General features: G+C 40.7%; 1 protein-coding gene across 1 annotated transcript in view; it reads right to left on the bottom strand.

Moving 5' to 3' along the window:
* Positions 1-11,195, bottom strand: part of CFAP54 (cilia and flagella associated protein 54) — a 307,374-nt gene that overhangs the window by 130,116 nt on the left and 166,063 nt on the right. Inside the window, exons 41-43 of the mRNA XM_069095069.1 lie at positions 5,387-5,581; positions 3,854-3,941; positions 2,981-3,190 (exon numbers count right to left, since the gene is read on the bottom strand). Coding sequence (XP_068951170.1) covers positions 2,981-3,190; positions 3,854-3,941; positions 5,387-5,581 — 493 coding nt within the window. The remainder of the gene's footprint in view (positions 1-2,980; positions 3,191-3,853; positions 3,942-5,386; positions 5,582-11,195) is intronic.

The raw sequence follows: 11,195 nt of genomic DNA, 5'->3' as shown, positions 1-11,195 counted from the left end.
AGAGAGAGAGAGAGAGAGAGAGAGAGAGAGAGAGAGAGAGAGGAAGAAGTCTTGATGGGAAAAAGAAGGGCAGGTTTAAGGGGAAAGCTTCATTTTTGGACACTCTGTATTTAAGGTACTAGTGAGACATACCAACAGGGAAGCCTGGTGGAGGGTGGAAAATGACCCTTCAGAACTCTGAAGAGAAGTCAAGGCTGGAGATTTGGGAGTCATCTGCAGAGAAGAGTAAAAGCCTTGGGAGTGAGACTATTTCCCAAGCATGAAGTACAGAGAGACAAGAAAGAGGATGGCCAAAGACATAACAGTAGAAAAATCCACCCTAAAGATCAGGAAACAGGGTGAAGAACAAGGGGAAAAGGAAGGAAGGAGGGAGGGAGGGGCAGGGAAGAACGGAAGGAGGGAGGGAGGAAGGGAGGGAGGGAGGGAAGGAGGATGGAAGGAAGAAAGGGAGGAAGGAAGGGAGGAAGGAAGGAAGGAAGGAAGGAAGGAAGGAAGGAAGGAAGGAAGGAAGGAAGGAAGGAAGGAAGGAAGGAAGGAAGGAAGGAAGGCATTTATTGAGCACTTACAGAGATAGAGCAATTACACAGGCAGAAGTAGAACCAGGAGTGTGTGATATTTATGAAGCCAAATGGAAAGAGAGTATTGAACAGAAGGGTATGATCAACTGCTATGAGATTAAGCAGGAAGAGCACAAGGGCAGCACTGTTGGATTTAGCAAACAGGAGTTCACTGGTGACCTTGGAGAGAGTGATATTAGTAGCCTGATGGTAAATAAACCACATTGCAGGGGCCTTAGGAAGAATAGTAGGTAATAACGTAGAGAGAGGCATGGTCTACAGACACATGCTGTTAGAACCAGATTTTCAAGAGCATGACCAAAAGAAGGCTTTCTACAGGCCTAAGAATCAGCAGATGGAGCCCTGACTGGGGGAAGCTGGCTTAGTGCCAGCCAATGCTGACCATTGCCCCATTTGCCTTTCTGCCCCTTTCTCTTGCCTGCAGACAAGCAGGCCTACGTGGGGCCAGGAAACCGGTTCATGTTCACTGTAGTCAAAGTCCACACCACAGCACATGTACCTATGGAGGAATGTCTTTCTCCTCTCAGACTCTCCCACATAACTTATGAAAGCCCTTTTATTAGAAGAGCAAACATACATACATACATAAATAACTCAAATCAGATTCCCAATAAATAACAACTCCACAAATCACATTACATTTTTAATCTAATTCTTTTACAAACAATAATTCATGGATCTTCTGAATACATTAAAGTGCCACTTATTACAGATGAGTAAACAGACTGTGTGGGTGACAGAAGGCCACAGGAGAAGTCTGATCTACACTTCCATAAATTCTCTCCGGGCTGAAGACATGATGGATCTGTGTAATGACATCACCCTTAGGGCACAGAGGTGGCCTTCTTTCATTTTCTGTTCCTCCAAGAAGCTAAAGTCATATAAAAAGATGATGGAAATTCTGTGGCAGAGGCTGCAATCACAATCCATCCAGGCCCACCTCTCCTTTTACAAATGAGGAAACTGAGACCCAGAGATGTCATGGGGGCCACGAAATTAGAGCTGAAAGGGCCTCAGAGAGGCTGTATATCTAAGGCTACATGGGTAGAAGTGGCAAAGCCAGAATTTGAATGCAAGCCCTAGGACACCAGAAGCCAGCACACTCTCTATCCATACAGGTTCATTGATTCTGAGCTGGAAGGACCACAGACTCCAACTCTCTCACTTTACTAAGGGACAGGGGAACTTCCCTTTTTGGGAAGTTTTTTTAAACTTCCCTAAAATCAAAATTCCTACTTGAAAAAAGGAAAATCAGGGATAAATTTAGCCATTGGATAAATTTTTAAAAGGAAGTAGAATTGGGATTGAAACTCAAGTCCTATTTCTATTCAAACAACTGTTCGGTTTGGGGGTGTTTTTTCTTTTCTTTTCTTTTTCTTTATTTTTTTGCTTTTTGGAGGAAGGCAGGGCAAGTAGGGTTAAGTGACTTGCCCAAGGTCACACGGCTAGTAAGTGTTAAGTGTCTGGGGCTGGATTTGAACTCATGTCCTCCTGACTCCAGGACTGGTGCTCTATTCACTGCATCACCTAGCTGCCCTGGGGTGTTTTCCTTAAACAACCGAATTAGAGTCGATACTTATGAAACATTCACTGTTTTAGGCATAGGTAGACTACATTCTAATCATTAACAAATAGAATCAGCCATTTCTGGATGAAGGATGAGTAGACCAAATCACCCCATCTCAAGCCCCCTGACTTGTCTGTTTTAACCATTCCCAAGTCTGCTAAACAAAGGAGGGAACCACCTCTTGGTGAGGTACCTGCTACCACTCCATGCCTTCAGTTAGTGAGATTGGTCCAGTTTATAAGAATGATGGTCATGACATTCTTAGCTTATTTTTATCCATCCCAAACTCTGATGGCTTTGTTTTCTGCAGCTGGAGACTTGAAACAATAATGATAAAGATGACAGATAACATCTATGTAATGCTTTAAGGTTTGCAAAGCACTTTACAAACAGCATCTCATTTCATCCTTACAACAACCCTGAGAATTATCCCCATATTACAAATGGGGAAGATGAGGCAGATTTGCCTGGCATCACCCAGCTAGTCAGGTCAGATTTGAGCTCAGGTCTTCCTGAGTCCAGGCCCAGTGCTCTATCCACTGGGTCAAGCATCTTCATACCCAAAGTAGACAGGAGAGTGAATTCCACTTATGGCTAGAGTTCAGGTTTCTGGTCACATTCCCTTTCTCTCAAATGATCATCAAAATAAATGGTTACCCAGATACCCATGCAGAGGGAAACATGAAGGAGTGAACTTTCGACACTTCAAGAAGAAACAAGACAGTATCTCCAGCATCAAAGATGTTTACATTCATGGAAACGACAAGGAACTGAGTTGTTGGTTGGTTCATTTTTCAATGGAAAATGAAGAAGGATTGTTATTTTTCCCACTTACTGGGCCACCTTTGCGGCGATGACTCCTCCCTGCAAGCATCCCCAAACGCCAGCTATTGACAGAAATTCCTCACTGTAATCGTTGAAGTTTGAACCCATGACAAGGTCAAGAAGTTTTTTGGGTGGGTTGGCCAGTTCTTTCCATGTATGGAGAACATCTTGTTTCTTGAGAATGGCATCAAGGGCTTGGCTCCAACATTTATAAGCTGCCCTGTGATGTTAAAAAAAATGAGAAATATGTCACTTTCCTATTCATAGAGAGCTGGAATTGTTTCTGTTATCATCACAAATCTTTTTTAATTAAGAAATTAAATACATGTTTGGACTGGTTAATATGACATTTTATTAATATTTATAATTTAAATATCTACAAATATAATTTATGTTTATAATATATCATCAATATCTTTTTTTGAGGGAGAAGACAATTGGTGTTACGTGACTTGCCCAAGGTCACACAGCTAGTAAGTGTATCAAGTGTCTGAGTCCAGATTTGAATTCAGGTTCTCCTGATTCCAGGGCTGGTGCTCTATTCACTATGCCACCTAGCTGCCCTGACCAGCAATATCTTACGGAGTATTTGGACAAAAGGATGATTCCATTTGAATCCTATTTGAAAAAGGGAAAATCAGATGAACAATAAGTCACTCCAGAGGCATTTCTCAATTGCCTTCCACATCCCAATGCCAATGCTAGGAAAGAGTGTTTCTAAAGGAAGCCACCCACAAGATGTAATAATATAGCAGCAAAGACCATGGAAGTGCATCAACAACAGAACTGTTCACATTAATTAAAATAACTTGCAAATTGGTGCTTTAGAAAAAAAAAAAGTTTTCCTACATTCTAGCAAATCTTTTCCTTCCCAAAAATTCACCTTCTGTTTTCTGCATAGATGTAAAGATTTCCAAGCTCATGTAGTGCCTGTATCTTGAGATCTGTTTGATTGTTGATTTCAAGGGTATCTAGGTTTTTTTTTCCAAAAACAAAAGACAGATGTCAGTTCCTGAAAAACAACTGTGCCTCCAAACTGTTATGCAAGAGTATTCTTGAAAAGTCTTTAAAATTCCTTTACTTATCATGACAACTGGAAGATTCACCATCCCTTTATTGCTAAATAATTGACCTTGATAAATATTTAGGCCCATTTCTCTTGATTTGGGGGTTGTTATTCAGAGCAAATGGAAAAAAACCAAATTTTCTTTCTATTAACCTCCCAGATTCTCTACTCCTCTGATCCAGGGTTGTAGCTAGATTGAGAGAAAAGTATTTGGCTGTGGTCAGGGGCCCCTGGAGCTATAGAACAAGACATATCATCGTTAGGACGAAGGACACTGCTCCTCAGGGCAAAGTGGGAACCGAGGGGCCATCAGGCCACTAGGCAGCCATATATGGCTACTGCCATATACACTCCTCAAATGTTTCTATTCTTAGTGGTGTATGCCCAAGTTAACAGCATCTCTTTGAAGCCCTCAATCTGGGATGGGGGATGTGGGGAGGAGGATATAAGAGGACCATTCTACTCATACTCCTATAAATGCACACTGGCAAAGCAGGGTAGGCTAACATACACCCATTTACTTCCTTTGCTAAGAAGAGAATCATGCTCAACAGAAATGCATCAGAACAGAGGTAAATCAGGTTTCCAATAAGAACTAACAGTAATAGCTTGTGTGTGTATATATATATATATGTGTATAGTTATATATGAATATGTATGTATACATATGTGTGTATATGTATATACACATGCACACATGTATAGCATTTTAAGGCTTTCAAAGCACTTTATTGATATTATTTTCATTTTATCCCACAACAATCTATGGAGGTAGGAGCTATTCCTATCCCCATTTTAAAGATGAAAAAAGTGAGGCAGGCAGAGATCAAAAGGCTTGCCCAGGGTCACAGAGCTATGAAGTGTCTGAGGTCACACTTAAATTCAGGTGTTCCTGACTCTGGGCCCAGTTCTCCATCCACAGCACCACCTGGCTGCTTAAATAAAGACTCCAAAACCACCTGGAATTATTCTGTTTTCCCAGCAGATGAATTCAAGAACCGGTTCGCCATGCCCACAAGGGTGCCAAACTGCTTTGATTCATTGGCATTTCACAACATACAAACTGTCCTTCAAAAGCTGAGTTTAAGGTGAGAAGAAATTTGACAGTCTTGGGGGCAGCTAGATGATGCAGCAACCTGAGTTCAAATGCAGTCTCAGACACTTACTGGCTGGGTGACCCTGGGCAAGTCACTTCACCCTGTTTTGCCTCCATTTCCTCATCTGTAGAATGAGCTGGAGAAGGAAATGGCAAATCACTCTGGTATCCTTGTCAAGAAAACCCAAAACGGAGTCATGAAGAGTCAGATACCACTGAACAACAAACAATGGTAACAACTGGTGAAGTCTTACCAATAGTTTTCTCATAAGAAGCTATAACAAGTCGAAACTGGGAAGGAGAAATTTTCTTGCTCTCCACTGTAGTAGAAATAGTGAACTTTTCACTGAAAAGATCAGGGGGTGTTGGCAAATACATCTCTTCAGCTCCAAGGCTAAATTCCACTTTTCCATAAAAAAACTTGGGATTGTTTATTCCGCCACTGCTTTCTAAATGGATAAAAGAACATTTTTGCTTAACTGGTGATTAGCCTGCAGCTTTCTTGTTAGATATGCTAAATCCTTTCTCTCAGATAGTCTGAAAGGAGACCAAGTACTCAACAGCAGAGTTCTACAAACATTCTCAATCAATACCAGCTCCACCTTCTAAAGGTTTCCAGTAACTCCCACCAAACTAATTTTTCTGTTTGCTTCCCTAGGACTTGTGTAACACAGTGATTTTGCACATCAGTTCAGTTCTGCCATTCTTCTAGTTGGGGTTTTCTTGGCAAAGATACTAGAGTGGTTTGCTATTTACTTCTCCAGGTCATTTTACAGATGAGGAAACTGAGACAAACAGGGTGAAGTGACTTGCCCAGGGTCACACAGCTAGTAAGTGTCTGAGGCTGGATTTGAACTCAGGAACATAAGTCTTCCTGATTCCAAGCTTTGTGATCTTTCCATTGTGCCACCTTTGCACAAATGGGTACTTACATGTTTTTTCATTCATTCATTCACTCAATCAAGCCAGTGGATAGGAAAGAAATCTCTAAATGATTAACAAGGTTTTTAGATTAAAACAGGCCCCCTAGTCCTTTCCACCTTCCCTGTAAGATTATCTCCAATTTACCCTGTATTTATCCTGTATGTTTATAGTTGCTTGCATATTGTCTCCCTCATTAGACTATGAGCTCCTTGGAGGATACGACCTCCTTCTTTGTTTTTGTCTTTCATTGGCTCCCCAGGGCTATTAGCACAGTGTCATACATACAAGTAAATGTTAACAAATATACTTTGCAGAAGTTCAGGGAATAAAAGAATGATAGAGGGAGGTAGGGATAGGGATTGGAAAAAGAGGTGGAGAGGTTTAACTCTCTTGGGGAAAAAAATGGGACAAATAGAAAAAAAAAGCCATTTAAGAGAAATAAGCAAAAAACAGCTGAGAAAGTAGTTAATGAAGATTCATAAAGTGATCACAGGACTTAGAATTGAAAGTTGAAAGGGACCACCATGATCAGTCAGGGCTCCCTACCCCTGACTTGAGAGTCAAAGAAACTTTTAGGCCAAAGGGTAAATGACCTGCCCAAAGTCAAAGAGGCAGATAACCAGAAGACTTTGGATTCCGGTTCTAGTCTCCTGATTCTAGATATGGTGCTCTGGTCATTATACCATGGGCTACTAGAATAGTCCCAAGCCTCAAATTTGAGGATAAATTATTGGAGAGGTTTTGATACCAGTATTCAGGGTATAAGTTAGCTCCTTAAAAGACAAAAAATAATAGTGAAGAAAGTTATATACCTATGTATTGGGAATTGTTTTTTCAAAAAGTACTCTAAAGAAGTATAATTTTTAATTTGTAGTTGAACTGAAAGTGGTTTTAATTTGCTTTTAATGATGAGATTTTTTTACATTAAAAGGTATGAGAACCAGTAGTTACAAACCTGTGGTTTGGGCTTGGAATGAAGACTCACCATCTTAAATATCAGTCCTTTCTATATTTTCCTGATGGGACAGTCTTTTCTATGTTTTCCTGAAGGCACCCTTCTGATATTATAGGGATTAGAATGAAATTTTGGTAAATGACAGCCTTGTAAGGGTCACAGTGAGAGGCAAGGAAGCTTTGTGGGCAGAGTCAACCTTAGCATCAGGAAAACCTGGGTTCAACTTCTGTTTCTGGCAAATAATGGTTGTTCGACCATTGGACAAATCACCACTCAGTGTACTAAGCCACTGTCTTGAGCCTACAAATTACAGAGAAGGAGCTGACCTAAACTGGTATATTGGAGTTCCCTATACCAAATAAATCACTGGTCAGATGGGGGAATCGTGCTAAGCAACACGGTTCATGAAGTGACTGTTAGCTTTGAGACAATATACAAAATTGCAACCAACCGGTTCCAATTTCTTGTACCATGCCACCTACAAAAATAGGCCACACTTTTGTGAGATAAATGCAGTAAGAATCTATGACAACTGGCCAAGTAACTCCAAACCCTTCCTGAATCAATTCAATAATTCTCTTTGGTTTTGGGCCTGAAAACCTGGAAAACTGTCTCAGGCTTCTGCCTTGGTGTTAAGTCCAGAACAAGGTAAAATGAATGACTTTTTTGTGTGTGTCCAAGAGGTGGGAACACAAAATGTACTGCAAAAGGGGACACTGACTGTTACAATAGCCATGACATGGAAAACAATATTGGAGGTTTATTAGTAGTTGAGGAGATTTCCTCTTTGCAAGAGTTCCTGGCATTTTTGCTGGAAAAAATGTAGAGATCAATATTATGTGGACAAATGGACCTATAGTGTGAAAGCACAGACCAGAGCAGTCATAGGATGGGCCATTGTTGGTCATTAAGGACCTGGCTACAGATGAGAAAACAGGGTCAGAGGTCAAAACAAATATCTGGTGGATAATAAAATTTCCTACCCTTATTAGAGCCTTAAGCCTGAATCAGCTGACTTAAAAATTAGTAAAGAAATATATTGATCTCTACACAGGAAATTTATTTATTTTTAAAAGTTGCTCTGAAGAAATCTACTCAACTTGTAGTTGAGTTGAAAGTGGCCCAGGTCTCTTTATTTTAATAACAAAGTATGTTTATTTAAATTAAATAACATGGAAATTAGGTGTTGGGTATAAGCCTGGGATCTGAGGTCTGAAGTCTGTAATCCTGGAGAAAGCATACTCCCCAAATGAAACCATGATCATAACTAGCAACAGCTTGCTAACAGTGCAGAAGGGTGGCTAGGTGTCACAGTGAATAGAGTACTGGCCCTGGAGTCAGGAGGACCTGAGTTCAAATCTGACCTCAGACACTTAATAGTTACTAGCTGTGTGACCTTGGGCAAGTCACTTAACCCCAATTACCCTGCCTTCCCCCCTCCAAAAAAAAAAAAAGAAAAAATAACCCAATATAATGACCAATAGTTACATCTACAAAATAAATACAAACTCTTTAGGGCAGATAGGTGGCGCAGTGAATAGAGCACTGGCCCTGGAGTCAGGAGGACCTGGGTTCAGATCCAGCCTCAGACACTTAACACACACAAAAAAAAACCCTAGCCATGTGACCTTGGGCAAGTCACTTAACCCCAACTGCCCTCCAAAAAGCAAAACAACAACAATAACAACAAAAACAGGGCAGGAAAGAAAGAATCAGGGAATTCTGACCCCCTGCATCTCCCCTCAGTGCATACCAGGAAAGACCCCAGAATTTGGTGGAACTACATTTGATGCATGTCTAGAGCCCTAGAGCCCAGGATAGAGTAGTGTGCCCCCACACCATTTGTTCCTGCTTTCCACACAGCACTAACAGCCCTCACAGAGGGGAGCAACCTGGCAACTGGGTCTGCAAGTGCTACAGCTCCCTCCTCTTCAGCAGCTACAGTCAATGAATGATAATAGTACCAGCAGCAGCAACAGCAGCTGACATTTATATAGCACTTACTCTGGGCTACTTACTATGTGCTAAATGCTTTGCAATTATTACCTCATTTAATCCCCATAATAATAACAATGATAATAATAACTAATACTTATATATATATGTATGTATATATGTATATATCACCTACTATGTGTCACTTTTTACAAATATTTTCTTATTTGATCCCCTCAACAACCCTGGGATGTAGGTGCCATAATTATTATTATTATTCCCATTTTACAGATGAGAAAATTGAAGCAAACAGAGATTAAGTGACTTGCCCAAGGTCACATAGCTAGTAAATGTCTGAGTCTGGATTTGAACTCAGATCATCCTGACTCCAGCTTCATCAACAATCTCAGATATGCAGATGATACCACTCTTGATGGTACAAAGTGAAGAACTAAGAAGCCTCATGATAAGGGTGAAAGAGGAGAGAGAGTTAAAGTGGACAAAACAACATAAAAAAACAATTAAGATCTTGGCAACTGGTCCCATCACTTCCTGGCAAATAGAGGGAGAAGAAATGGAAGCAGTGTCATATTTTATATTCTTAGACTCAAAGATCATTGCAGTTGGTGGTCACAGCCATGAAATTAAATTTCAGTGCTTGCCTTGGAAGGAAAGCTATGGCAAATCTGGACAGCAGATTAAAAAGCAGAGACATCACCTTGCTGACAAAGGTTTGTATAGTCAAAGCTATGTCTTTTTCCCAGCAGCAATGTATGGCAATGAGAGTTGTACTATAAGGAAAGCTATCGCTATAGAAACAATGCTTTCAAATTCTGGGGCTGGAGAAGACTTTTGGAAGTCCTTTGGACAGCAAGGAGATTAAATCGATCAATACTTAAAGAAATTAATTCAGGTTATTTGCTGGAAGGTCAAACACTGAATCTGAAGCTTAAATACTTTGGTCACATAATGAGAAAACAGGACTCATTGGAAAAGACCCAGATGTTGGTAAAGACTGAAGGTAAAAGGCAAAGGGGACAGCAGAGGATGAGATGGATGTCATGGAAGCAACACACATAAAATTGTACAGATTATGAGAGACAGTGGGGGATAGAAGGGCCTGGTGTGCTATGGTTCATGTGTAATGAAGTGCGAGACATGACTGAACAACAACTTCCCAGTGCTCAACCCACTGCACCCACACTGAAGAACTGGGGGAAAAAAAAGTTTTCGCCATTAGAGTCCTTGGCATTGTAGAATGGTTCAGAATCAGAAATGATAATGATTTTATCAATGGAAATGAAGAAGATATGTTACCATCTGCTATGCTGCTGCAGTGTAGAAACCATTGGGGCCTTTCCATATGATACCCAGCTAAAATCTCCTATATGTATTATCTCTCCCATCACAATGTAAGTTTCTTGAGAGTAGGAAATAGATTGCTTTTCTATTTGTACACCAGTTGCTTGGCATAGAGCAAGTATTTAATGAATATTTTTTTCATTCATTTGTTATGGCTTGAAATATTCTACATATTTACAGGAAAAAAGAAAGAACTATTAAATCCAAGATAACCACTGATGGCAAAGCCCTTGCTGTGGAGAAAAGGAAATCACTAAAACACTGTTTCAGGTCTTGCAGGAAAGTTTAAAACATGTTTACTCTAAAGCACAAGCATTTTCCTGACACTGAACTCCTCAGGAAACTAAAAACAAAAAGGATATAATTGATTCAGAATGTTATCAGTTCATCAATGGCAACTTCATTTTCAATTACTTGCTCTGAGGGTGACAAAGAAGGCAGACAGAATCAACCAGTAAATTAATCAATCAACAAATACTGATTGAGGCCCTACTCTCAGGGCACTCAGCTATGAGAAAGTTTGGTGAAGAAAGTGTAGGGTTTGGTGAATAGAACAGGAAAGGAATGACAGAACAAATGGATGGAGGTTTGAAAATGGAAGATGGTAAGAAGGGGGCAGATCAGAGGTCAGAGAGACAATGGGGGAAAGAGAAAGCAGGAGGCAGGTTAGGGATAGAGAGACAAAGAGAGAGGGGGGGAAGGCATGAGAGGGAGTGAGGAATAGAAAGAGAGAGAGACATAAGAAGGGAAAGGAAGGAAAGAAGAGAGAGAGAGGGAGAGAGAGAGGGAGAGAGAGAGGGAGAGAGAGAGGGAGGGAAGGAGGGATTGAGGGAGGGAGGGAGGAAGGAAGGAAGGAAGGAAGGAAGGAAGGAAGGAAGGAAGGAAGG

Source organism: Petaurus breviceps, unplaced genomic scaffold (assembly GCF_028583685.1).
Source record: "Petaurus breviceps papuanus isolate PSGF00001 unplaced genomic scaffold, PetGlider_PUasm1.0 225, whole genome shotgun sequence".
In the NCBI taxonomy this organism is placed as follows: Eukaryota; Metazoa; Chordata; class Mammalia; order Diprotodontia; family Petauridae; genus Petaurus; species Petaurus breviceps.
The sequence above is the reverse complement of the archived record's forward strand: the minus strand, read 5'-3'. Positions and strand labels throughout refer to the sequence as shown.